At 49.1% G+C, this 26,076-nt stretch overlaps 1 protein-coding gene across 7 annotated transcripts in view; it reads right to left on the bottom strand.

Moving 5' to 3' along the window:
* PPARD (peroxisome proliferator activated receptor delta) overlaps window positions 1–26,076 on the bottom strand; it is an 83,823-nt gene that overhangs the window by 6,000 nt on the left and 51,747 nt on the right. For 3 of the 7 annotated variants that reach the window (XM_045500739.1, XM_045500740.1, XM_045500741.1), the window contains one exon: window positions 10,002–10,232. In XM_045500739.1, the coding sequence (XP_045356695.1) occupies window positions 10,002–10,172 (171 nt within the window). In that variant the 5' untranslated portion in view covers window positions 10,173–10,232. Of the gene's footprint in view, window positions 1–916; window positions 1,141–10,001; window positions 10,233–26,076 lie in introns of all 7 variants that reach the window. The other 4 variants (XM_045500735.1, XM_045500736.1, XM_045500738.1 and 1 more) reach the window with 2 other exon arrangements.

The following is a 26,076-nucleotide window of genomic DNA, read 5'->3' as shown; positions in this document are numbered from 1 at the left end:
AGGCGCCCCTTAAATGTTTATTTTTGAGAGAGGGCGAGAGACACACACACACACAGAGAAGGAGAGCAGGGGAGGGGCAGAGAGTAAGGCAGAGAGAGAGAGAGAGAGAGAGAGAGAGAGAGAGAGAGAATCCCAAGCAAACTTTGGGACGTTCCTTATTTATTTTACATGCTTCTTTGTTAGTTTGGTAACATAAAATTGTATCCTGGATAACTTGATTTATTCATAAATGTATCTGGTTCTGTGTATTTTCCAGGCAGTGGTTTAATAAAATGATATGTGAGGGGTGCCTGGGTGGCTCAGTCAGTGGAGCGTCTGACTCTTAATTTCGGCTCAGGTTATGATCTCATGGTTCGTGAGTTCGAGCCCCGAGTCAGGCTCTGTGCTGACAGTGCCGAGCCTGCTTGGGATTCTCTCTCTTCCTCTCTCTCTCTCTGCCACTCCCCTGCTGGTGCTCACTTGCTCTCGTTCTCTCTCGCAAAATAAATAAATAAACTTAAAAACATATATGTGACATTTTGATGGGCGTGCAGTTGGGAGGACAATCCCAAAAGCACGAGTGGAAAAAGAAATGTCAAAGAGCCCCTTTCAGGCCTTGACATGCTGGAAGCTCTGATGTCAGGAGATGGTTCAGCCCAAGACCCTCATTCTGTCCTGCTGATCTTCTACAGCTGCGTCCCCAGGGGGGCCAGCAGCCAGACAGCCCATGTGAGCGGCTGGGGTGGCGCCCAGCAGGGCAGGCCTGACGAGGGACCAGCAGGACCCAGAGTGGAGGCCTGGAATGGGCCCAAGGGCCTGGCTGCCTCCCAGGTGGGAATTCCACTGGAGGCACTGTCAGGGCCCGGCCTCTCTGGCAGCTCAACTCACCATGTAATCACAGCCCTGACTGCCAGCCCCCACTCGCCATGGCCCCTACCTTGCACCCCTCGCATGCATGAACACCGTAGTGGAAGCCTGATGCCTTGTCCCCGCACACACGGCACTCCATGTTGAGGCTGCCACACGAGGCCCCGTCACAGCCCATCTGCAACTGGTCCAGCAGTGAGGGTGGTGAGGAGCTCTGGGAGAGGTCTGCAGACACACAACATAGGGGTGGCTTCACACGCTGCCAGGACTGGGACCAGGGGAGGTGGACAGAGCCTGTGGGGGCAGAGCAGGCGGTGGGAAGAGCCCATGTTTCTGAATCACACAGCCCTCAGCTCAGACACTTGAGGGCTATGTGCCTCAAGGAGTCGACCTCTCTGAGGATTGCTTTCTTCATCTAGAACGTGGGGCTTCTCTAGGAGGATGGCAAAAAGTTTCCAAAGCATTTCCCCAGATCTGACATACAGCAGGCGTTTGGGAAATGGCAGTTCTACTCTCCAGGGTAAGTCAGAGCATTCCTGGGCTGAGCTCACCGCTGGGGAGGAGAGAGAGGGTGTGTGCGTGTGAGTGTGTGTTGGGAGAAGCGACTATGTTTTGGGAAGAAAGGAGCAAGAGGGAGGAAGCAGACAGAATTTTTTTAGACCATCCTTGGGAAGTAGCTCTTAGCTTAAGAGGCTCCACTGTGTGGGCCACGTGGGGCTGTGTGAAATGTGTTTTGTGGACACTGAATTAGTGCAGACCTCTGCAGAGCTGCCCTTCACCCCCCTCTGCTGGGAAATGTGATTCCTGCGTGGACTCCGGAGATGCTGTAAAGGATCACTCAAGAAGCTCAGATTCATTCTCACAAAACTTCTTGCTCAAGTACAAAGAATGCAGGCATCAGTCATGTTGACTGGGAAGCATACTGAATTTCCCCAAGGTTTTTTCTATTAAATGTACAAGATGTTCGAACCAGGCGTTGTGAGTGTAAGCGTGGAAAGCACTCGGCCGTGGCAATGACTTCAGGGTGTATGTGCTGCCAGATGACTTAGTAAGAATTTCCGGGAGTCCCTTCTGAATCTCTCCCTTGGGTACTCAGAAACGAACCCTTCCCGGGGAAAAGGGACGTGCCCCGAGCCCCAGTCTCCCGGCCCAGGGCCAGCTGCATGGCTCCACGTGCCATCTGGCCTGCCAATCTGCTCTATTCTCTGCTCTCTTTCCTGATGACCAAGCAACCTCATCGGCGGCACAGGCCAAATCCCCAGACCAGAGAAGCAGTGGCTCAGAGCAGGATGGTACCTTAGGGAGACTCAGACCATGGAGATGAGCCCAGATTTAACATTTCCCAGGCTGCTGTTCCTACCTCTACGTAATACAGATTTAGGCCACTCCACAACATATCTTGATTTCCCTCCCATGGAGTAACCCACCCTCCCAGACCAAAGTGCACTCCACTCTTCCCACACCTTCCTCAGCTCTCCCTCGGGTCCTAGGAGTGACAGCAGAAGAGCCTTCAGCTAGACCCCATCTCGGCCACAGGGAGGGGCACACAAGCACCAGACCAGACCCCAGCAGGGAGGACCGAGCGGCCTGCTGCCATCCTGGGCTGGTGACACAAGGGCAGGGGTGACACAAGTCCCTGGTTCCTAAAATGGCCTGTCCTGTCCCAGAGACTTAGCTCCTAACCTTCTGTCATTCCATGGGGTGGAAGCACCCGCCTCAGCCCACAGATGGGGGCGAGTGAGCTCCCTTCCTCTCCTGGGCACAGGGCTGTAGGGGAGCCTCCAGCCGTGGAGGGCAAAGCCACTTTGGTTTTCTTCCTAGCCTTTTGTCACCACATGACAGACTACGTGTGTTTACTCAGTGTTGGGCGCCCTCCACCAGAACGTAAGGGCCACGGCACAGGAGCTCTGCCACCAGGGTGCTGCTGGATGGAGAGCCGACATTCAGTGACTCTGGAATAAGCGGTCCTTAAGGTCCCTGGGCATCCTGAGCTCAGCGCCAACTGGCTGGAGGAGCTGGGCAACATCCACCACTCCTAGAGGCATTTTAATAGGGCAGGAGAACTCACAGGGCGAATTGTTGGGAGAAAACGAGACCTGTGCAGATGCCAGGCAGAAGGGTTTCCGGCACTTCCTCCTCTGATCTGTGTGGTCTGTATGCGTGCTCACTTTGTGTCACTTCTTGTAAGCAGTGTTGTTTTTGTGGCTGACACGTCTGCCTCCTCTGCTAGACTTGGGATATCTCTAATCACGTTGTCTTTGGGTCTCAAAGCCCACCTCCACCACCGAGTCTTGTCCACAGTAACCAACCACTTGGGTGGTGCCTTCCTTGTTTTCCCTCGTGACCCTGGAGGCTGGGCAGGTGTCTGGTCATTTGTACTGCAATGCCACCCTCTCTTTTCATTCAACAGACATGTGATGAGCACCAGCTGTGTGCAGGGTGGGATTGGACCCTGCCCTGGACTAGCTCAGGGAAGAATGAGGTAAGAAAACTGGAACACAACATGGCCCAGGAGCAGGCAGATGACACAGGTCTGTGAAGGAGCCAGCACTCAGACATGAGACTGTCAGGGAGATTGCTTCCCTCTGGGCTCAAAGGTGAGAGCTTTGGGGGCGCCTGGGTGGCTCAGTTGGTTAAGAGTCTGACTTCAGCTCAGGTCATGATCTTACAGTTCATGAGTTCAAGCCCTGCATCGAGCTCTCTGCTGTCAGCACAGAGCCCACTTTAGATCCTCTGTTCCTCCCTCTTGCTGCCCCTCCCCTGCTCCTTCTCTCTCCCTCCCTCCCTCCCTCCCTCTCAAAATAAATAAATAAACTTAAAAAAATAATAATTAAAAAAAAATGAGAGCTTTGGAAGACCTCCAAATAGCTTCCAGATGCTCAGGAGCAGCAGGCTTGAGAGTTAAGGATGTGACTCAGGAGCCATGTGGTCTGAGATCAAATTGGTGTCTTGGGCTCAAAACCCAGCTCTGCCTTCTGGGCCTCAGTTTCCTCCTCGGTAAAAGAGAGATGACAGGCATATCTATCTGAGAGTCATGGTGAAAAGTAATGGAACTACCACAGACAAAAGGCCTAGAACTTGGAAGAGGCACGGAACTATCAGTGTTAAGTTAGGAGGATGCCCGTCAGCAAGCTGCAATTCTGCCCCCTCTCCAAGTTGTGTACCCCACACAGGCAGGGACCTTCCTCTTTCTGGCTGATTGTACCCCTTCACCCACAGCTTCACAGAAATCCAAGGTTGTGGGGGAGGGGAGCGTCTCTGCTTATGAGACCCGGAGAGGCCCCAGGCCAAGACCAAGCGTCTCACTTCCCCTGGCCTGCCACGGGTCCTTGGCCCAGGGGCATCAAGATCACCTGGGAGACGCCAAGCTGCTCAAGCCCTACTAGCCACCAAAACCACCTGAGCTCTGGGTCCTGAGGAGAGACCCTGGGTGTGCATCCCAAGGGAAGTGCTGCAAATGGGGACTGTGGAGAAACAGGTCCAGGGCGGTGTCAGGGCACTGGGAGATGGATGTCCTGCCCCCAGGTGGTGAACAGGCACAGGCTGCAGAACTTGAAAGCAGTCAGCGAGGCTTGGTGGTAGCAGGCTAGTGAGACACAGGCACCCGCTGCCTATTTGAGGGGAATAAGAGAACAAAAAAACTGACCCAAGAGGCAGAAAGAGGCAGGGGAGATGAGGGGCTAGGGTGGGCAAAAGCGTATACGTTCTCCAGGGGGAGGTTTTGTGGCAGCGTGCATGTGTACCAGGGCTACTGAAGTGGTGGTGATTCGGGAGTGGGTTTTCTAAAGATAAAAGGTAAAGAATTTGGTTTCTTCCTGGTTGATCACCTGGCTTAAGGGTTTATCCTTGAATCACCACCCTACCTAAAAGTAATGATGGTAGAATGCTCCGCGTTCTAGGGACCAGGTTCTGAAGGCCCCACAGCCTCACCATGAGCCATAGGGTTCCGAGAGGCCTTCCCATACCAGGAGTCCCAGCCTTGGTGTCCCTCAGGAATGCTGGGTGGAGCCATAGGGCATGCCATTCCGAGGGCCGCCTGCCTGCACGGCTGGCCACTCTCCCAAGCCAGCGCAGCACAGCCCTCCTCCGGCCTTAAATAACCCTTCAAGCAGGTCTACTTATCCTTTTACAGGTGAGGAAAGTGAGGTTCAGAAGGTTAAGTAACATGCTGACAGTGGCATTAACCAGATCGTTAATTTTGACATGTCCTCTTGGCCAGGCCATGATACCCATGGTACCCAGTTTTTGATCAAACACCAGTCTAGATGTTGCTATGAAAGTATTTTTTAGATGTGATTAAAGTTTTAATTTTTTTAAGTTTATTTATTTTGAGAGAGGGACAGAATGAGTGGGGGAGGGGCAGAGAGAGACATACAGAGAGAGAGAGAGAGAGAGAGAGAGAGAGAGAGAGAGAGAGAGATTCCCAAGCAGGCTCCGAGCTGCCAGAGCAGAACCCAAAGTGGGGCTCAAACTCATGAAACTGAGATGATGACCTGAGCCGAAACCGAGTCAAATGACTGAGCCACCCAGGCGCCCTTAGATGTGATTAACATTTAAATCATGACTTTCTATAATGTAAGTAGGCCTCAGCCAATTAGTTGAAGGCCTTATGAAAAAGGACTGAGGCCTCCCTAAGAAAGAAGAAATTCTGCCTTGGGACTGCCTTCAAACCTGAGCTACGGCATTAACTTCCCTGGGTCTCTTGTCTGGTGGCCTGTCCTGCAGATTTTCAACTTGCCAGCCCTCACAATGGTGTGAGCCAGTTCCTTAAACACACACACACTCCCTCTCTTTCTATGTATGCACACATCCTATTGGTTCTGTTTCTCTAGAGAACCCCAACTAATACAGCAGCAGAGTAAGAACTGGAACCTAAAACCATCCAATCCCTTGGGCTGTGCTCTTATTGTACTCTATGACTTCCCATAAGCATGTATATGTTCATTACTATTAATCAGTAATTCATGATTATGATAAATGATGAGACATGTCACTGCTGAGGATGACACCGTGCCATTATTCAAATGTTTGGACTCAGAGTAAACACTAACCCAACTCCCAGAGAGTGAACGAACTATCAGTTGTACCATCTTGGATTACAAGTTCAGCAAACAGACACTACTGACCTTATTCACATCATTTATGTATGGGTGAAGGTTCTCGCGCATATCTAGTTTCCATCACTGCAGGTATGCTGTTGTCATACCCGTGAGAGTGGCCAGGAGGGGCCAACACTGTTACCTTTGCTGGCAGAGCCCCATAGGTAAATAGCTTCTGAAGTGTCAGGGCCAATTCTGTGGGACTCTGGAGCTGGGGTACTAAGCAGCCTCCTTACTTCTGTTGTCCTGTTCACTTGCACAGTGGGCTTCTCAGGGCTGCCGCACAGCCTTGTCCTCAACTGCACAGCCAGCCCCTGCCTGGACACCCACCACATACTTGCTGAGAGAGGAGGTGCCCAGGCCAGGAGGAAGGACGCCTGATCTTTCTCAGCTCCGTCCCCACATGAAGACCCCTGACTTCTTTCTAGGGTGTGGCTGGGATGCCCATCACTAAAGCAGGAGGGGACAGCAACCCTTGCCATGACCCAGCAGGGAGACACTGGGCATAGGAGTTTCTTCATCGCAGGCCCGTCCTGCCTGCCTTCTCAGGTGTTGAGCTCGGTATAGACGCAGAATCAGTGCAGAACCTCTGAAGGGTCAGAAGAGAAGCAAACTGTGTGATCTTCCTTCTGTTTCAGGGCTTGAGGCTGTGTCCCATCCTTTTGAATTCCTGAGGGGACTCCAGAGGCCAAAGTCATAGACTCATGGCAGAGAACCTTACCCAGCCAGCCCTTGAGGTGGGCACACTTTAAAGATAGAGACTGAGGGGTGCGTGGGTGGGTCAGTCGGTTAATCGTCCAGGTCTTGATTTCAGCTCAGGTCATGATCTCACAGTTCATGAGTTCAAGCCCCACATTGGGCTCTGCACTGACAGTGTGGAGCCTGCTTGGAATTCTATCTCCCTCTCTCTCTCTCTGCCCCTCCCCCGCTTGCTCTCTATCTCTCCCTCAAAATAAATAAAAATAAAATGTAAAAGTAAAGACTGAGATTGGAGAAGTGAAGTCACCAGCAAAAGCCATAGCTCATAATCACACAGACTTGAGATCCCTGCTCTGGCTCCCCAAGGTGAGGCTCTTTCTTCCAGGGCCTTTCACCTGCTGGCCTTTTTTGGGAAACAAAACTACTTTAACTTTTTGTTTTTAATGTTTATTTATTTTGACAGAGAATGCATGAACAGGAAGGGGTAAAGAGAGAGAGAGAGAGAGACAGACAGACAGACAGACAGACAGAGAGAATCTCAAGCAGGTTCTGCACTGTCAGCTCAGAACCCAAATTGGGACTTGATCCCACAACCCTGGGACCATGACCTGAGCCGAAATCAAGAGTCAGACGTTCAACCGACTGAACCATCCAGGTGCCCCCAAATTACTTTAACCTGTTAAAGAAAAGCAATGCATTTGCTTCTTAAATTAGGAGAGTACTGTAGATTTGAGAATGATACATAATGGCATGTACCAAAGATCCTACTCCTTTGAGTTAATGGCATAGTCCTTTGTGTGTATACTCTTCTAGTCCTTCCATGATACTTAAAAAAAATTTTTTTTAAGTTTATTTAAACTTGTAGGGGTCAAACCCACGAGCTGTGAGATCATGATCTGAGTTGAAACCAAGAGTTAGACGCTTGACCGACTGAGCCATCCGGGTGCCCCGATACTTAAAAGATTTTTAAGCAATGGGATCCCCAATTTGTCAGGAGCTGTTTTTCCCATCAGTGTATTCAGACCTACCCTATCCTTGTTAATGACTACACCGCATTCCACAGTATGGCTCTACCACAGTTTATATAACCAATTCCCTACGATGGGAGCTTGCCAATTTTTTGCTTCTATGAGCAGTGCTGCAGTAAATAAGTGTGGAAATCTCTGTGTGTTCTGCGCGGGTATTTACATGGGATACATTCCTAGGAGGGGAACTGCAGGGCCAAAGGAATGTAAAAAGTGTTGGCCTGCGTAGCCAAACTGCCCTCCACCCTCTTGGCTGGAGGGCCATGTCTTCCCCCTCTGGCCAAAATGGTTCTCTTTGCTAATCTGACAGGCTAAATGACATTTTATCTTGAAGATATCTTCTTTGATTAGTGAGTAGACTGAAAAACATTTTGTTTTCTGGCCAGCTGTATTTGTCCTACCACGAACTGCCTGTTTCTATTTTTCGGTTGTTTGCCTTACAGAATTTGTGGGAACATTTTTTATACTATGGCTTTAACACATTATGATTATGTTAAACAACCCCCTCCTGTTTCAAATCCTGAGCAAGGAAGTCTTCCTATCTCTCCTTCATCGATTTATTGATAAATGGAATATATTAAATACCACATCATACATAGCACCGCAAGGGCGGTTGGGCAAATTTTCCCCCAGACATCTCCCTGCGTGCCCTAATCCCATGGATAAAGCTCCCCGAGATGCCATCATCTTGCCCACTCGCCCTGCCTGGGCATGCAGGCACTGTACTCTGATCTGTACATGAACAGCAGTATCATGTGAGGATATGGTCCCACAAGGCATGTAGGAAACTCCAGGACAGGTCATTACTTCTGTGTGCCTGGCCCCAGATGTGGGGATAGGGTGGGCCAGGCTGGGTGGTGAGGCCACAAATCCCATGGCCTTTTCCTCCCTTTTCACTCTTCCTCAGTGACGTAGTTTGCTCGTTCTTAGCCCCTGGTGTCTTCCTTCTGCTTCCTAACCTTCCTTGCCCATCTCAATTTCAGAACAGTACCTGCTACTAGCACTAAGTGACCGATCACCTCTGGTTAGCTATTCCTTTTCTGAGAAAGGCTCGGCCTCTAACTTCATCCCAGTCACCAGCCAACACACAGGGAATAGGTTACCGTGGGGTTTGGGGGATACTTTCTCCTAAGGCCTGAAATCACACCAAGCCCACTTGGGTCACTCCTGGGTATGTGGGTGGGCTCAGAGGGATGGGATAATGGCCTTTCCCTTACCCCTGCCACGTGCCCGGAAGAGGAAGAAGCGCTGCAAAATCCAGGGACTCGTTTTGCAGGTTCAAAATAGTGTGGCTCAAGGATCTGGGCCTTTCTTAGCTACAGGCTAGGCAGGAACCTGTTCTACCTCAACAGCCCCTGCCCCAACTCTGACACCATCTACCTCTTCTCCACGCAGAGATGGGCTCCAGAGTCCATCCTTGTGGGGTGGGCCTACTCCTCCACCCTGAATCACCACCACCTGTGGTCAGGATCTCCTTCAGCGGAAACCAGTAGCAAAATCAGGACGTCCCCTCCTGGAAGTACATCCTCTCATGACACCGAGTTCCCTCTGAGGGAAGGGAGCAAGAATCAACTGAATGTGTTGGCACTTATGTGGAGGGAGAAGGAGAAAAGTGGTGGGGAGGGCGCTAGCAGCAGGGAAGAGGCAACATCAGCAGCAGGGAAAACCAGGGGCCAAGAAGTGGGTTCTGAGTGCCCCTGAAGGTGGACGTAACATCATGATGGTGACAGGGACAGAAAGGTACAGGGTCCCAGAGAAGAATGTCTACCCTGCTACTAACAGTGGATAAACAAAAGGGGAACCAACAAGTGAGATAAGAGAAGCTAAAAACTGTCTGGCTGCACAAAAGTAATCTTAATTACAGTCATTCATACTAACCGCTTAGCATTGATGCCTAATTATAGTGCAGCTCGATGACTTGTATAATTGGCACCAGATCAATGGAGTTGGGTGTTCTGACTGATCATTACAGTCACAGGTACAGTCGACCTTTCCAGTGTGTTGTTAATGTAGATTGGCTCCGGATCCCTTGGGCAGTAGCAGTGGGAATAATACTGACGACACGCATGACAAATGCCAGCTCATTTAATTCCCACAAAACGCCCTGTCCACATCCCCCACAAGCCCCGTCTGTTTTACAGAAAGAAGAAGTGCAACTGCCTGAGGTCTTGCAGCCGATGAGCAACAGAACAGGGGTGTGAACGGAGGCTGTCTGGCTCCAGTCCTGAACCACTCTGCTACTCTGCACCCCGTGACGTTGTTAGCAGAGGGCATTTCCTGTTCTGCCTGCAGTGCTGCCTCCGCCCCGTGTCCCCTGCCGCGCCCTCCTCACCTGTATAGCTGCTGGAAGGAAGCGAGCGCTCTGGTCCTCCGTTGAGTTCTGGGCCTCCTTCTGCCTCTGCCACTTCCTTTTTCTCCTCCTCTTGCCGGACCTCAGGGACTTCCCCTGGTGGCTGCTCCATGGCTGATTTCCCCTCGGTGCCACGCCTGCAGGCCCGGTCATAGCTCTGGCATCATCTGGGTCTGGACGCAGATGGACCTCTACAGGGAAGTTCCCATCAGCCTGGGCCAAGGGGCAGACAGGAAGAGGATGAGAAGGTGATGGAGCAGGGCATGCGTGAGGGCTAACACCTGAGGAGCCAGTATGGAGGGGGCTCCCCTGCTCCTGCTCCTGCTCCTGCATGGCAGGAACGCCTCCTCCCTGCAGTGCTATCCTATGGTCTCCACTCCTTGCACCACGAGTCACTTCTCCTTCTGCCCTGTGTCCATTTGGTTCCTGAGGCAGGTTTGTGGGGTTCAGAGCAGTCTCCATGAACCAGACAGGGAGACAAGCCACCACATCACTTTTCCCAGCCTCCTCGGCCCCATCCTGCTCTTTGAGCCAGATCAGAACGACTTCAGGGGATTTTTTCAAGCTCCTGATAAGCACTGCACCTCCTAACCACCATCCTGTCCCTACTCCCCCCCACACCCCCCCCACCCCCGCCCCCCAGCACTCAGGCTCTCCTAAGCCACAATTCTTGAAGGGAGTGGATCCTATCCTTCCTGTGTTTGGGTGTGGGGGGAAAAGGACATGAGCCCCTGCTGGGTTAGGCTCACAACTGGCAGCAGATCTGCAACTAGACCCTCAATAGCACAGCCATCAGGCAAGGGGAGATGCATTCTGTCCAGGACTTTCCAAGATGGGTTACTGGGTGGTGACCCCCCACATCCTTATCACCCAGGAGGAGGCAGTTCCAATCTGCAAATAAAATATTGCCCACAAATGCCACAGTCAGCAGTGGTAAGATCCTGAGGTGCTGCCGGTGAGAGTCATCCTGGCAGGGGACAGTAGGCAGAGGCCTTGAGAGTGGGGTAGATTTTGACCAGAGATGGCATGAAACTTGTCTTGGAGGTACAGCACGAGAAAAGACTCGGAGGCAGCACAGTGGGGAAACCGTAAGGAGTCCTGGTGGCCAGGCAGTGGGTGCTGCAGGAGAGAGGATGTGGAGGGAGGGCTGGGAAGGTGGGCTGTATCTAGGCACGTGCAGGCTGTGGGAGGATAGAGAGAGGAAAGGTCTGCTTTACAGAAATTCAAGCATCTGTGGGACTTCTACATGTGCCATGGGCAGCTCAAACTCAACCTATCCAAACAGAACCCACCATCTTCCCCCAAACCCACCCTTCCTCTGGTAATCCCCACTTTAGTGACCCGCGTGCCCATCCACCCACTTCTCAAAGCCAGAAGGCCAGGGTGAGCTGAGACTCTTCCCTCACCCACGCTGCTCTACACTTGCAGACTTGGCTGTACGCTGGAACCACTGGGGAGTTTTTAAAATGTGGATGTCTGGGCCTGTCCCCAGAGCTTCTCATCTGATGGTCTGGGGAGCAGCCTGGGCATTGGGATCTTTATTTCTAATTTTTCTGCTGATTTTAATGTACAGCCAAGCTTGGGAATCAATGTTCCACAGCAAAGCAACTTCCAACTGACAGTAAATCTTTCCTCTCATCATTGCTTTCCATCAGGCTTTCATTTTTTGTTCAGATTGACAATAACCTCTTAGTTTGTCAACGAAAGGCTGTTTGGAAATCCAGCCCTAGAGTCTAAGAGCTGGGGGGTTGGGAATCTGGAGATACAGGGAGTGTCCTTGTTGATTTGACAGTCACAGGAAGGGACTCAGTTCACCAAAGGAGATAGCAACATGTCAAGGAAGGTCAGAGGAACAGGCACCAGAGCAGACAACAGAGCACTGGCCAGAGGCAAGAGAGACTGGGGACAGCCGGACAACTCAGAGTCATGGGAAGGGCTGTTTCACAGGGGAGGGCTCAACCATCTCAAATGATGCAGAGGTTAAGGGTGATAAACTGACACATGACCCCTGGATTCGGTGACTACCAGGTCGTTGGTGACTTTGTGAGACAAGTTTTAAGTCAAGTGGTTAGGACGGAACCCTGGGCTCTGAAGAATAAGTGGTAGTGAGGAAGGTAGGACAGGGAATGTAGACTAGCTTTTTTTGGTAAATATGTCAAGGAAATAAATGTACAAGAGGATACTGCCTTGAGAAAGTGCTGAAGCCAGGAAGTATTTTAGACTAGGGGAGACTCAGTCTGTGGATAAAGAGGTCTGCAGAGAAAGACAGTCTGAAGATTCAGGGAGGTAGCTGTGGCAGAATAACTGATGTGAGGGGAATAATTCAAGGGCACAGGGTGAGCAAAACACAAAGAAGTATCATAGCAATTGGGGAGGGGGTGGTTAAAGCTCATATGGAATGGCCTCACTCTTTTAGTTGATAAAGTAGGAGAGAAAGTTGTCTATGGAGAGTAAAAGACGGGACTTGCAGGAAGCAAAGAGGCTGGGTGGAGGCACTTTGGCAAACATGACAGGGAATTCACTGGAGAGGAATAAAAAGAATTATAGTAAAGCCACAATAATTAAAACACCGTCACACTGGCACATGAACAGACAATCAGTGAGAGAGAATACAAAGAGTCCATGAATAGATGCAAACACATATGGAACTTTAGCATATTATAAAGATAGTACTTCAAATCAAAGGAAAAAAATGGATTCTCCAAGAAATGGTACTGGGACAACTGAATAGTCATCTGGAAAAACTAAGATGGATCTCTGCCTCCAACCTTACACCAAGACAAGGTCCAAAGAAGTAAACAAAAATTTTAAGTTAAAACAAAATTATATGCGGGCGTGTGGGTGGCTCAGTTAAGCGTCCGATTCGACCCAGGTCATGATCTCACGGTTTCATGAGGTCGAGCCCCGCGTTGGGCTCTGTGCTGACAGCATGAGCTGCTTGGGATTCTCTCTCTTTCTCTGCCCTTCCCCCACTCACACTCTCTGTCTCTCTCAAAATAAATAAACTTTAAACAAACAAACACAAACATACACGAACTATTGGGCACGTGGCTGGTGCAATCGATGAGACATATAACTGTTGATCTCAGGGTTGTGGATTCGAGCCTCACACTGGGCAGAACACACTTTGAAAAAAATTTTTACATATTTGAACTATAAACATACTCTTGAGGTGGGGAAGAGCTAAGCATGACACTAAAGCCATAAATACTTTATGTGTTAAAAGATTATGGATAAAAGATTAGTAAATTTGATTACATGAAAATATAAACTTTCTACATGGTAGAAAAAAAGTCATAAGAAACAAAATATAATAAACTGGGGAAAATATGTGCAACTCTCATCAAAGGACTAATTTCTCTAAAATATTTCCTATGAATAAGTAAAAGGACACCAATCTAATAGATAAATAGGCCCAGGATATGAAAATGTACACAGAAAAGGCACCCATTTGAAAGGCTGCTGAATATCACTCATAAAACAAAGAAACTCAAATTAAAATTAATACTGAAATATACTTTTTACAATCAAATTAAAACAAAATGTTAGGGCACCTGGGTGGCTCAGTTGGTTAAGTGTCCAACTCTTGATTTGGCTCAGGTCATGATCTCATGGTTCATGGGATTGAGCCCCCTGTTGGGCTCTGTGCTGACAGTGTGGAGCCTGCTTGGGATTCTCTCTCTCCCTCTGCCCCTCCCCAACTTGCACACATGCTCGCTCGCTCTCTCTCAAAAACAAATAAATAAACTTAAAACAAACAAAAGCTAACACGCTGCTAAACATGTGGGGAACCAATCTCACACATCCCTGGTAGAGAGGTAAGTGGGCACAACCTCTGAAGAGGGTAATTTGCCTACATTTATCTAAATTACAGGTGCACATTCCCTTTGACCCAGAAATGCCACTTCTACGTTGTATTCTACAGCTGTTTCTACTGCAGCAAAATGACACAAAGTATTGGTTATTCATGACAGTATTATTTGACTAGTAAGAGGTAGGGAACAAGCTGAATGTCTATTAACAGGGGCCTTTGCAAATAAATTATGATATGGAAACAGGAATTCTGCACAGCCACATGTAAGAGTCATGATGTTTATGGACTGAAATGGAAGTATCTCTACGATATATTAGTAAGGGACGACAGCAACTTGCAGAATGAAGTGAAGAGCTACAACCTCATGCAAGAAAGATCTACTGAAGCTATGTTTGCTCACGTGCGTGTAAGCCAGGAAGGCTACACGGAACTGGGAACACTGGTTGCCTCTGGGCCACTAAAGGGAGAGGGGTATTTCACGGTACCTTTCGTACCTTGTAACCTCTGAACTACAGGCGTGTTGCCTGTTCCAAAAACAATTTAAACTGGAATAAAATAAAAAAGGTAAAACATACAAATGACAACGTGGAAGATGAGAGGGAGGCAGCTGGAAGTGCTGATGAGCTTTAACAGTTCGGGCAAATATAAATGGAAAAATTTCTAAGATGACCACTAAGACATATAATACATACATACATACATACATACATACATACATACATACATACAATAGCATGTATGATTTCCAAATTATTATCGTAGAGTAGGAAAACTTAGAAGCCATGTAAAACTCTACCTTTTTGACTGAGAAAGTCTCACAGATGGGAGACTATGGTGACATAAAAACTAAATACGATGTAAGATGGACCCTGGAACAGAAAGACGACAGTAGGGGAAGAACTGGTAGGATCCGAATAAAATCCACTTGGTTTGTGGCACTGAACCAGCGTTCGTTTCTTAGTTTGGGTACGTGTCCGGGGTTTATGTAAGATTGTGCACATTAGGGGAAGCTGGATGAAGGACCTATGGGAACTCTGTGTGATTGCTGTGGTATTTCCATAACCCTACAGTTTTTTTCAAAAAACAGCTAAAAAACGTTCTGGCTTTCTGGCTTCTCTTGAAAACTGGGCAGACCTGGCCACTGGGTGCCTGCATGCCCCTGACACCACGCAGAACCCCTTTACCTACACACGTGTTCACCTCTGGTCCCGTCTCTACTACTTCCTGCTGTCACTCCCTAAAGGTGTCCCCTCCGGCAGGAACCTGAGATTGGTTAGAATAAATCACTTCCTCAGGGATCAATCCCTGATCATCAAACTTGGCAATCACTAGACCCAGAGTAAGGCAGTTCCCATGGCCAGCCCTGTGGCTCTGATTACCAGTGGTGGCCTGGGGCGATCACTTCTAGTTGTCTACCTAATTCCACTCCCCATGTTCCTGAGTCCCAATCTCTTTGGATCAGCCACGTGCTTAGCTAAACACTCAATTTCCTGAGCTCTTCTGCAGCTATCCAGTTCATGTGACACAATTCTGACCAACGATATGTAAACAGAAATCTATTGGGAGGGCCTTCTGAAAATACTGTTTTTCTCCTGATGAAAAGTGACAAAGGTTTACCTTCTCTCCTTCCTGTATTCCTGTTTTTCTGTGCCTGGAGGAATACTGTGCCTGGAGGTGTAACTGCTTCCTTCTGAGCAGGAGAAGACAGGTTAGGAGGGTGGGGCAGAAAGTATGAAGGGGCCTTGTGCAGGGACTGACCTAGCCCCAGAAGGCCTGTCTCCAGACAGCTTGCGGAGGTGAAACAACGAAATGCCTGTTTTACGAGGCTCTGTTTGCCAGACTTCAGCCGCATGCAGCTGAACACAATCCTAACTAAAACAGCAAGATACAGGACACTTAGCCAAGGAGGAGAACAGGGTTGTGGAAGGGGGATGGCGACAACACCGGGAAAAGGATCCTGGTGATTACCAGGAGCAGTTTGTGACTAGTGTGGCATGTAGTAAACGCTCTAATTAGTTACTATCTGAACAACAGGGGTTGGGCACACGGAATCTTCATTCTCCACAGGACTGAAAAGTCTGGAGGTGGAGGAGGCTGGGGCAGGTGAGGCGTGAGAAACCCTCAACCAGGCCAATGGCAGAAGGGACTACAGGAGGCTTGAGGAGCCACAATGAGAGTATGGGCAGTATGGTGACAGAAGGGTCAGACAATGTGGTTTCTCAAAGCTACAAGCACAGCAGTGGCAATGACCACAGGGTAAGAGGCGTGAGGCTGATTAGAACCAACTTTTGGGATCCGTGTAGCGTCGATGTCAGTGGGAATGCACCCCGGACCGTGGTGGTGAGAGCTGGGGAGACAGGGACATGAAGATTTGGGGTCCCCCTTGGCAGCTGGAAACAGAGGAGGGAAAACCAAAACCCTGCCTCAGACAGATACTTGACAAAATATTTTCTCACTCATTCCCTCACACCCTCTGATCCTCTGAGTGACTCTGGGGAGACGGGACAGAGTTCATGGTCAGGACTGAGTCCTGGAAGGAGGGGTGGGTGCTGACTGAGCTCCCACTACACATCACATCTGGCGTGTGAAAAACAGGCTCTGCCAATCCTCACGAGCTCCCAAAGGCGAGCCTTGTGAGCTCCCCTAGGGAGATGAGGGAAGCGACAAAAGCTCAGTCCTGTGGAGCCTGACAGGGTGTCTCCTGGAAAAGGTACCAGGCTTCTGAGGAGCTGTGGGCAGTGGGCCACCTTATGTACCTCTGACACCCTGAGCCTCAGCTTCTGCTCCATATATCAACTGCTGGAAGGTTATTTCTGGTGACCAGAGGAACTGTTATCAGTTGGGGGGGTGGGGGAGGGTGCAAGTGATCACCTCTTGAAACAGATATGGTTCTGGACTCTCGCCAGAGTTCTGCATTTGGGGCCAGGATCCTCGGATTCTAGGCAGACGGTCCTCCCCGGACTGGAATGGTCTCTTCTGGCTGTGACCAGCTGAAGGGGGAGGAGAGCAGCAGTCCGGCTGTTCGAAAACCCACACACGTCCCTTGGGCTGTTTCATATTTAGATGTAACCACTGTGCTGCAGCCCATCCCTGCATTTTGCCAGAAACCATCCATTTTCACACAGCCCTGACTGTTCCATTTACAGCTGAGGTCTGCCCACCTCCCAGCGGCCAAGGCCGCCCCCACCCCTACCACTGTTCTCAGCCTGCCCAGTCAGGAGCTACTTTGATCTCCCTGGGCCCTCCCTGCCCCCCGCCACCCTGGGCCCAGGCCCACAGGCTGGGTTTTCACAGGTGGCTGCCACCCCACTACCACTACCCCTGCAATGGACCTTATTTCCCTTCCTTTCTTCAGCCCTAGCACTAAAAGTAGCATGCCCTGGCACTAGGTTTGACTTTTATGTGGCTGAGAAGCCCAGGTTTTAGCTATTGCCCCCCCCCCCCCAGGGCTGTGCCAGAGTCAGAAACCCTTTGACTGTGTCACAGCCTCCCCCTATTTGGGAGGTTGGTGCTGGAGTCAAACAGGGCAAAGGTCCCGCAGCCGGCATGAGGAGGCGCTGCTCTGCTGCCCTTGGACAAAAAATGGAGTCCCCAGCAAAAGAATTTCTCACACAATAAATGCCTGGACTACTCTGCTTCTGGCACACACACACGTGTGTGTTGTGTGTATACGTGCACACACGAGCCTGTCGCGCAAGCAAACCAGTGCTCCCATCCCAGCACCCACTCTCTTTGCCCCAAGAAGAAAGTCAGGCCTTCTGGCAGCAGAGGTGGGGGGAGGTACACACTTCATCCATTTCCCATCTGCCCATCCCATGGGGCATCCCTGACGCCCCCCGGCAGGCCGCATGCTCCGACTGGGGTCAGGCAGAGTGCCGGAGCCCCACTCATCCCTCAAACCTGACAGGCCTCTCTCTGCATCAGAGCCCACGCTGGGTCCCAGCCTTAACCTTCCAGCCCACCGCCTCCATCACAACAGTACCGCTTCCATTCTCCGAGGGCTTATTACATACCAGGTTCTGTGGGTACGGACACATTTAACCCTCACAACGACCCTAAGACTCAGATGCTGTTATTATTTCCATTTAACTGATGAGGAAATCGCACCCAGACAGGGAAGGTAACTGACACAAGGTCACACAGTAATTGGAATAGCAGGATTGGAGCCCAGGCAGGTTGGTTTCGTGTTCATCAGTGCACTGTGTGCCTTGCATGTGATGCCGGGTGAGACTGGACCAGAAGCTGGTATGTCCCTGCCCTGCTGGATCTAGAAGCTGCTCTTAGCCTCAGTCTGGAGCCATCACTGCTGAATTCTTTGTCTAGCTGCCAATCCCCTACTGTTTTTCTGTCAACAGTACCCTGGGTCAAAGCCCTTCTGAATACTCCCTGCCAGAAAATGACTTCTGTGTGCTAAAGACAGCCATAGGCTCTGGTCCCTGGCTCCTTCTCCAGTCCCATCCCACCTGCCCCTGTCCCAGCATCACTCTCTGAATGTGGAGGGACGTACAGGCCTCAGCTTGGAATGCTGTCCCCTCTACTAGTTAAGGCCCATTCTTCCTTCAAGGAAGGAAGCTCTCCCTGAGTGGCCCCATTCTGTTCCTTCCTAAGGCAAACCCGAGCCTGGCTCTCCGGATCTGCGATTACTGCAGCAAACTGCAATGTCAGGCAACTGGTGTGGCCTCACCATGTTATGATCAGTTTCCCAGACAATGCCCTCTATCTTGCTGAGTGAGGTAGGTCCCCAGCACCTGACACCACGCCTGGCATTTAGTGGGTGCACAACACACACTTGTTGAATGAACACACAGAGTACAAACATTAAGCTCAGGCACAGTGTTTTCACTTGTAGCTTTTGCTGCTCTATCCATTTTCATGTGTCACTGCCCCTGAGATGCAATACTCCATAGAAGTTAATTCCAGGGGCTTCTGTGTCAGGCCTGGGCTCTAACCTTGGCTCTGCCCACCCTTTCTGTGACTTGGGGGAAGAAACTAACTCTTCAGAGTTTCTTAGCCCTGAATTTGGGAAACTACCACTTAACTTGAACAGACGTCATAAGTATTAATTAACCACACAGCAAATACTTAACAGTGCTGAGTATACGGAGCACGTGGGTGGCTCTAAGCTGATCTCGGCTCAGGTCACTGTCTCACAGGTCGTGGGATCAACCCACTGACAGCACAGAGCCTGCTTGGGATTCTCTCTCTCCCTCTCTCTCTCTGTCCCTCCCACACTTGCTTTCTTTCTCTCTTAAAATAAATAAATAAATAAGCATTAAAAATAAAATAAAATAAAATAAAATAAAATAAAATAATAAAATAAAATAAAATAAAATAAAATAAAATAAATAGCGTTAAGTATATGGTAAATGTCCGGCCAATAGGGACTGTGGCTGCTGCCATTATCATCACTGTTGGCTCATCTTAAGGGATTAGAAGGAGCAAGTGATATTCCAGGACTTACACAAACACAGAATTTCCCACTTCCCTGCTTTACAATCAACTGTGTAAAAGGGAACTGACAGGGAGCTCCCTACTCTGGACATGTGCTTCTCTTTCAGAGAGCTGGACCCAGACTTCCTCCCCGTGTTGTGCCCCCTGCCCTGATGCAGATGACCCAGCTGCTGCCCTTTCCTCCCTCCCACCACGGCAGGAGGATGAGGGTCAGCAGTCTCCAGAAGAAGGGCAGAGGTTGCCCCATTTCCCTGGTAAGTGCTTTCAGGATCAGCAGTGAGAGAGGCCATGGGAGGATGGACCTGCTTGACTCTGTCCCAAGCTTTCCAATCAATCATTAATCCAGGTACTGACCCAGTGCCCTGGTTTTCCAGACCAGCAACTCCACAGGGCTCTTTGCTTTCCATTTGCCAATTCAGATCACCCCATTCCTCTCAGGGTACAGGAGAAGCCTGTGTGCCTTCTTGCTGGCAGGCCATCTTGAAGTTAACCCCAGAAGTAGCCGGGGGCTGGTTTTATTCAGAATGTGCTGGAACCAGAGAAAAGACAGGCAGCAGGCCATGCTTGCCCTCACATTATCTAATTTAGCTCCTAACCCCTGCAGAGTGGAGCTGAATTAAAATAAAAGGAAAAGTTGCCTCAGGGAGCTACTGAGAGCTTGTAGGGGAAGAGAGACGTGAGGGGGAAAGAGGGCTCTTCACCTGGGATCAGTGGGGCCTGAGTACGCTGAGGCACGGACCCTCAGCCATCACCTTTCCCGCTGTGAGGGTGAACCCGCTGAGCACTGCCCCCTGAGCACTGTCCCCACTGCCTCGGAGTGGAGCTGCTGCAGACTGAGGATATTAAAAATCTGGTTTTCGGGGCGCCTGGGTGGCGCAGTCGGTTAAGCGTCCGACTTCAGCCAGGTCACGATCTCGCGGTCCGTGAGTTCGAGCCCCGCGTCGGGCTCTGGGCTGATGGCTCAGAGCCTGGAGCCTGTTTCCGATTCTGTGTCTCCCTCTCTCTCTGCCCCTCCCCCATTCATGCTCTGTCTCTCTCTGTCCCAAAAATTAAAAAAAAAAAAAAAAAATCTGGTTTTCACAGACAACACAACCTCAGCGATGTCGAAACATGTACATATGGCATAAAAACAAAACTGGGGGGTGGGGGGCGGGCGTCTGGGTGGCTCAGTTGGTTAAGCATCCAACTTGAGTTTGGCTCAGGTCATGATCTCACACTTCATGAGATCGAGCCCTGTGTCAGGCTCTGTGCTTACAGTGAGAAACATGCTTAGGATTCTCTCTCTCTCCAAATAAATAAAACATTAAAAAAAAAAAAAAAAAAAAAAAGAGGGACATCTGGTTGGCTCAATTAGTTAAGTGTCCAACTCTTGGTTTTGGCTCAGGTCATAATCTCACGGTTCATGGGATCGAGCCCCAAGCCCCTGCTTGGGACTCTCTCTCTCTCTCTCTCTCTGAGCCTCCCCTGCTCGAGTTCTCTCTCAAAATAAATAAATAAATTAAAAAAAAAAAGAAACAAACAAACAAAACTGGAAAGACATGGCCCAAATTGTTGATGGTACTTTTTCTCTGAGGGGTCAAGTTATGGGTGATTCTTATTTTCTTAATTCTATTTTTCTGTGTTCTCTAATTTCTTCACAATGAGAATGGGTTGCTTTTATGATGGGGGAGGGGGGAGACATTTAAAAAAGTGTCATGAACAAAGAAAACTGAATAACATGCTGAGATACTGATGAAGTAAAAGAAAGGCCTGCCCAGAAGAGACCCAGATCTTTCCTACTGGAAGCCTGAGGGAGGAATGAGGATCTACCACTGTTCACAGAAGGCTCCCGAGGTAAGGATGGTTGTGCCAGCAGGAGAGGGTCACACCAGGGGACCTTTCCAGAACACTCCTCATCTGAGGACCTCAGGTGCTAAGGCTGCCAGTGCTATCAATGCCCCTCCACTCTTCTTCTGGTCCCTGCCAGCTGCTGCCAGCTGCTTTCATTCACTCATCCAACAAATATTTGTTAAGTACCTAATATCACGTGCCAGGCTACACAAACCGACACAAATATGTAACCAACACAAATATGTAACTAGGAATGATGAACAGGGCTCTGAAGGACAAAGGTCAAGTACAGTGGGGGCACACTCAGAGCCTAGGGTGTGTGGTCAGGGGAGGCCCTCCTGAGGACAAGACCTCGGACTGAGAGGGAGACCTGTAGGGTCCCAGGGCCACCAGGAACAGACATGTGAAAAGGTCCCACACAGACAGAAGGATGGCATGGACCCTCTGAGAGCACAGGAAGGTTGGTCATCATCTGGGGCTTCCAAGGGCAAGCTAGGGTTGTGGGCGTTTACCCGAAGAACAGCAGAGAACCTAGGAGGGTCATTTAGAAGATGGGCAGGATCAGAGCTGCATTTAAAAAATGAACTTCTTGGGGTGCCTGGATGAATCAGTCAGTAAAGCATCTGGCACTTGATTTCGTGAGATTGAGCCCCGAGTCAGACTCTGCACTAACAGTGTGGAGCCTGCTTGGGATATTCTCTCTCTCTCTCTCTCAAAATAAAATAATAAACTGAAAGAAAGAAAGAAAGAAAGAAAGAAAGAAAGAAAGAAAGAAAGAAAAAGAAAGAAAGAGAGAGAAAACATTTCTGGCTGCTGTAGAGGACAGGTTGGAGAGGAGTTCAGCTGGGTTCTGGGAAGCCAGGGCTATAGCAAACCTAGCTGGGGCATGGACAGGGGAGAAAAGGCCACCTCCCAGAGCCCCGGAAGGCTAGGCATGGGAAGCAGCCACCTGTTCATTCCTGGGAAGATCCAGGCCAAAGAGTAAAACGTCAGGGCAGGGTTAGATAACCTCCAAGCCCCTTCCTGCTCTGGCCTTCTTGGCTCCAGCCTCCCAGTTCTGTCCTGGTCATAGTGATTCCAGCTGTGACATACATATGGATCTGGGGAGCAGACAGTGGCTCTGGGCCCTGCTTGGCAGGAGGCCAACTGACACAAGCAGCCACATTTCTGGGCATGACAACTCCACCAAGCCCTCCAAACTCCTGACACACAGCTCTCGTAACCAGCACACCAAACTGTGGACCAGTGGCCCTGTTCTGGGAGTTAGGTGGTTACAGGGCACAGACTAGATACCACTACACCTACCCTTCTCTTTTTATTTTGTTAATGCTTATTTGTGAGAGAGAGAGACAGAGAGAGAGAGACAGAGAGAGAGAACGCATGCACAGGCAGGGGAGGGGCAGAGAGAGGGAGAGAGAGAATCTCAAGCTCAGCTCAGAGCCCAACGAGGTGCTGGATCCCATGAGACTGAGACCGCAAGATCATGAAATGAACCGATATCAAGAGCTGAATGCTCATGGGGTGCCTGGGTGGTTCAGTCAGTTAAGCGTCCAACTTCAGCTCTGGTCATGATCTTGTGGTTTGTGGAGCCCCGCGGTGGCCTCTGCACTGACAGTGTGGAGCCTGGAACCTGCTTCTGATTCTGTGTCTCCTCTTTCTGCCCCTTCCTTGCTCACATTCTGTCTCTCTCAAAAATAAACATTTAAAAATTGTTTAAATATTTTATATATATATATATATATATATATATATATACATACACACACACATACACACACACACACACACACACACACACACACACACACACATATATACAGACATACATACGTATACATGTTCATGTCCTAGGAGCACTTGGGTGGTTGAGTCAGTTAAGCGTTCAACTCTTGGTTTCGGCTCAGGTCATGATCTCATAGTTTTGTGGGTTCAAGCCCCATGTCGGGCTCCATGCTGACAGTGTGGAGCTTGCTTGGGATTCTCTAACTTCCTGTCTCTCTTCCCCTCCCTCAATGGCACTGTCTCTGTCTCTCTCAAAATAAATAAATAAACTTAAAAAAAAAAAGTGTTCACGCCCTTGGGGCGCCTGGCTGGCTCAGCTGGTTAAGCACTTAACTGTTGATTTCCACTCAGGTCATAATCTCACGGTTCATGGGTTTGAGTTCCAGATCAGGCTCTGCATTTACAGTGCAGAGCCTGCTTGAGAGTCTCTCCCTGCCCCTCCCCCACTCTGGCACATATGTGCACTCTCTCTCTCAAAATAAATAAATAAACTTTAAATAAATAAAATTGTTCATGTCCTTTGACCGTGTAATACCCCTCACGGGAAAATACACTGGGCTATTCAATGCAGTGTTATTTACAACAATGAAATAAATTTTTTTAACAATGAGAAATATTTATAATGAAAAATAACAGAAACGACTCTATGCCCAATAGAGGAATGGTTAAATATATTAGGCATCCCCTGAAAAATGTAGTACTATTCAGCCATTAAACTCATGTTTCCATGCAATATTTAGTAACTTGTTTTTAAGTGAAAAATAGTAAAAGTACTGGGGTACCTGGGTGGTTCAGTCCGTTAAACATCCGACTTAGGCTCAGGTCACGATCTCATAGTTTGTGAGTTCAGGCACCTCACAGACTCTGTGCTGACAGCTTGGAGCCTGGAGCCTGCTCCAGATTCTGTGTCTCCCTCTTTCTCTCTGCCTCTCCCCTGCTTGTACTCTGTGTCTCTCTCAGAAATAAATAAAACATTTTTTAAAAATTAAAAAAAAAATAGTAAAAATACAGAACTACACAGGATGATTCCCATAAAAATGACTAGAGAAAGAATGGAAGGATGTTCCCTTGTATGAATAGGGTGATAGGTGATATACTAGTTTTCTGTTGCTGTACTTTTAAAACTTTCTATACTGATCATGTATTATCTTCACCTTACTTGACCCATCAGAGATGTATTACATTGCTGGATCCTTCCTCCTTTACACCTTTTCTTACCTGGCTCCCAGGCTTCCTGGCTGCTCCTATGCAATTTCTTTTGCTGGTCCCAGGTAGGAATTTTCTTCCCAGTCCGAAGATCTCTTTCATTGTCCAGCAACACTCCCTTCCTTCGTGATCTTAAACTGGCTACTGGCTTTCAATACCTTCAATATGCTTATGACTCCCATATTTACTTCTCCAGTCCAGCTTCTCTGACATCTTCACATAGATCCCCAATTGTTTCCAAAATGAGCCTCTGACATTCCCCAAGGTCCCATCTCACTAAATGGCACCTCCCACCTTCTAGCTGGTCAGGCCAAAATGTTGGAAGTCAGCAAATCCTGTGGGCTGTGCCTTTAATAAATACCCAGAATCCAATCACTTCTTACCACCTCCACTGCAATGATCCTGGTCCAAGCCAACATCACCTCTTGCCTGGATTATTCCAATAGCCACCCGCCTGGCTTTTCTGGTTCTGGCTTCACCTCTACTCTCCACACAGCAGTCAGAGTGATCCTTTTAAGTCAGATTCTGTCTCTCTTGTGATACAATCTCTCCAGGAGTTTCCTGCCCATCTTTACAGTGGCCTGGGAAGCCTCCTGGAACGGGTGCCCTGCCTGCTACTCCCTTCCTGGTATACCACGCACGGGTACACGGCCTTCTCGCTGCTCTTGAACACAGCAGGCACAGCTTGCTGCAGTGCCCTTGCTGCCTGCCGTTCCCTCTGGCTGAAAATGTACTTCCTCAGGGCTTTGCTCCAAGGTGACAGTCAACCTGATGTTGGCGACAGTCATCGAAAACGAAAAGATATGACCACCAACTGACCCGTGAGCTGGACCCAGGTGATCAAAAGCTCCTCACCCCCTTCCCAGTCCTTGCAACGTAGGTTCTGCTTGCCTCTTCCGTTCCCAGAGGCTGTTCCGAGGATACTGCCTGGAGGTAGTGATGTGGTATCGAAAACACCTGCATGGTCTATAGGACTGAATCCAATTAAGGCCTCTTTGTAAGCTGTTAAGATTTGGTGGGCATGTGTGAGGATCCATTTGCCTTGCTGCCACCCAAGATGAGCTTCATATGTAAGTTTCCTATGCCTATTAAAACTGCCACCTAACCAACCTGGAGTGGCCTGCCTCTTTGGTCTCTCCCTGTCCTCTGTTCAAAGTGACACCTGACCACTCAATTTAAAACCATCCCAGCCCACCCTCAGGTACTTCCATTTCCCTTCCTGCTTCAATTTTTTCCGTAGCTCTTACCACTATCTGGAATAATGTGTTGTGTACTCATATATGTATGTGTACATATATACGAGTATTTTTAAAAACTCATTTGTTTATTGGCGGTCTCTCCCCAAAAGAATATAAACCCCACAAGGCAGAGATTTTCACCTATTAGAGTCACACATATCTTCAAGTCGTAGAGCAGGGACTGGCAGACAGTAATTGCTCAATAACTATGTGCTGAATGAATAATCTTTTTTAAAAAAATTTTTAATGTTTATTTTTGAGAGAGAGAGAGACTGAGTGCAAGCAGGAAAGGGGCAGAGGGTAAGGGAGACACAGAATCTGAAGCAGGCCCCAAGCTCTGAGCTGTCAGCACAGAGCCCAACACAGGACTCAAACTCACAAGCTATGAGATTGCAACCTCAGCTGAAGTCGGACACTTAACCGACTGAGCCACCCAGGCATCCCCTGAATGAATAACCTTTTATAACTGCACAGAAGATTTCCATTCATGGCCCACCCTGAAACAGCTCCATAGAGATCACTGTCCTTGGATTCAGTTTTCCAGGGGTACCTAAGCCTGCTCTCTAGACCACTCCAGGCAAAAGAAGTACTAATCAGGATTATAATGAATTGGTAGAAATGGGTGTAGAGGAAGGCACGGAGTCTAGAAACAGCTGGCTGAGAGGGCCTAACTGTATTCCAGGCCAGCTCTTTTGCTAATCTGCCAGGTGACTGTGGCAGAAAGTGGTTCATTTTT

This window comes from Leopardus geoffroyi, chromosome B2, assembly GCF_018350155.1.
Source record: "Leopardus geoffroyi isolate Oge1 chromosome B2, O.geoffroyi_Oge1_pat1.0, whole genome shotgun sequence".
Classification (NCBI taxonomy): domain Eukaryota; kingdom Metazoa; phylum Chordata; class Mammalia; order Carnivora; family Felidae; genus Leopardus; species Leopardus geoffroyi.
This window is presented reverse-complemented; position numbering and strand designations above follow the sequence as displayed.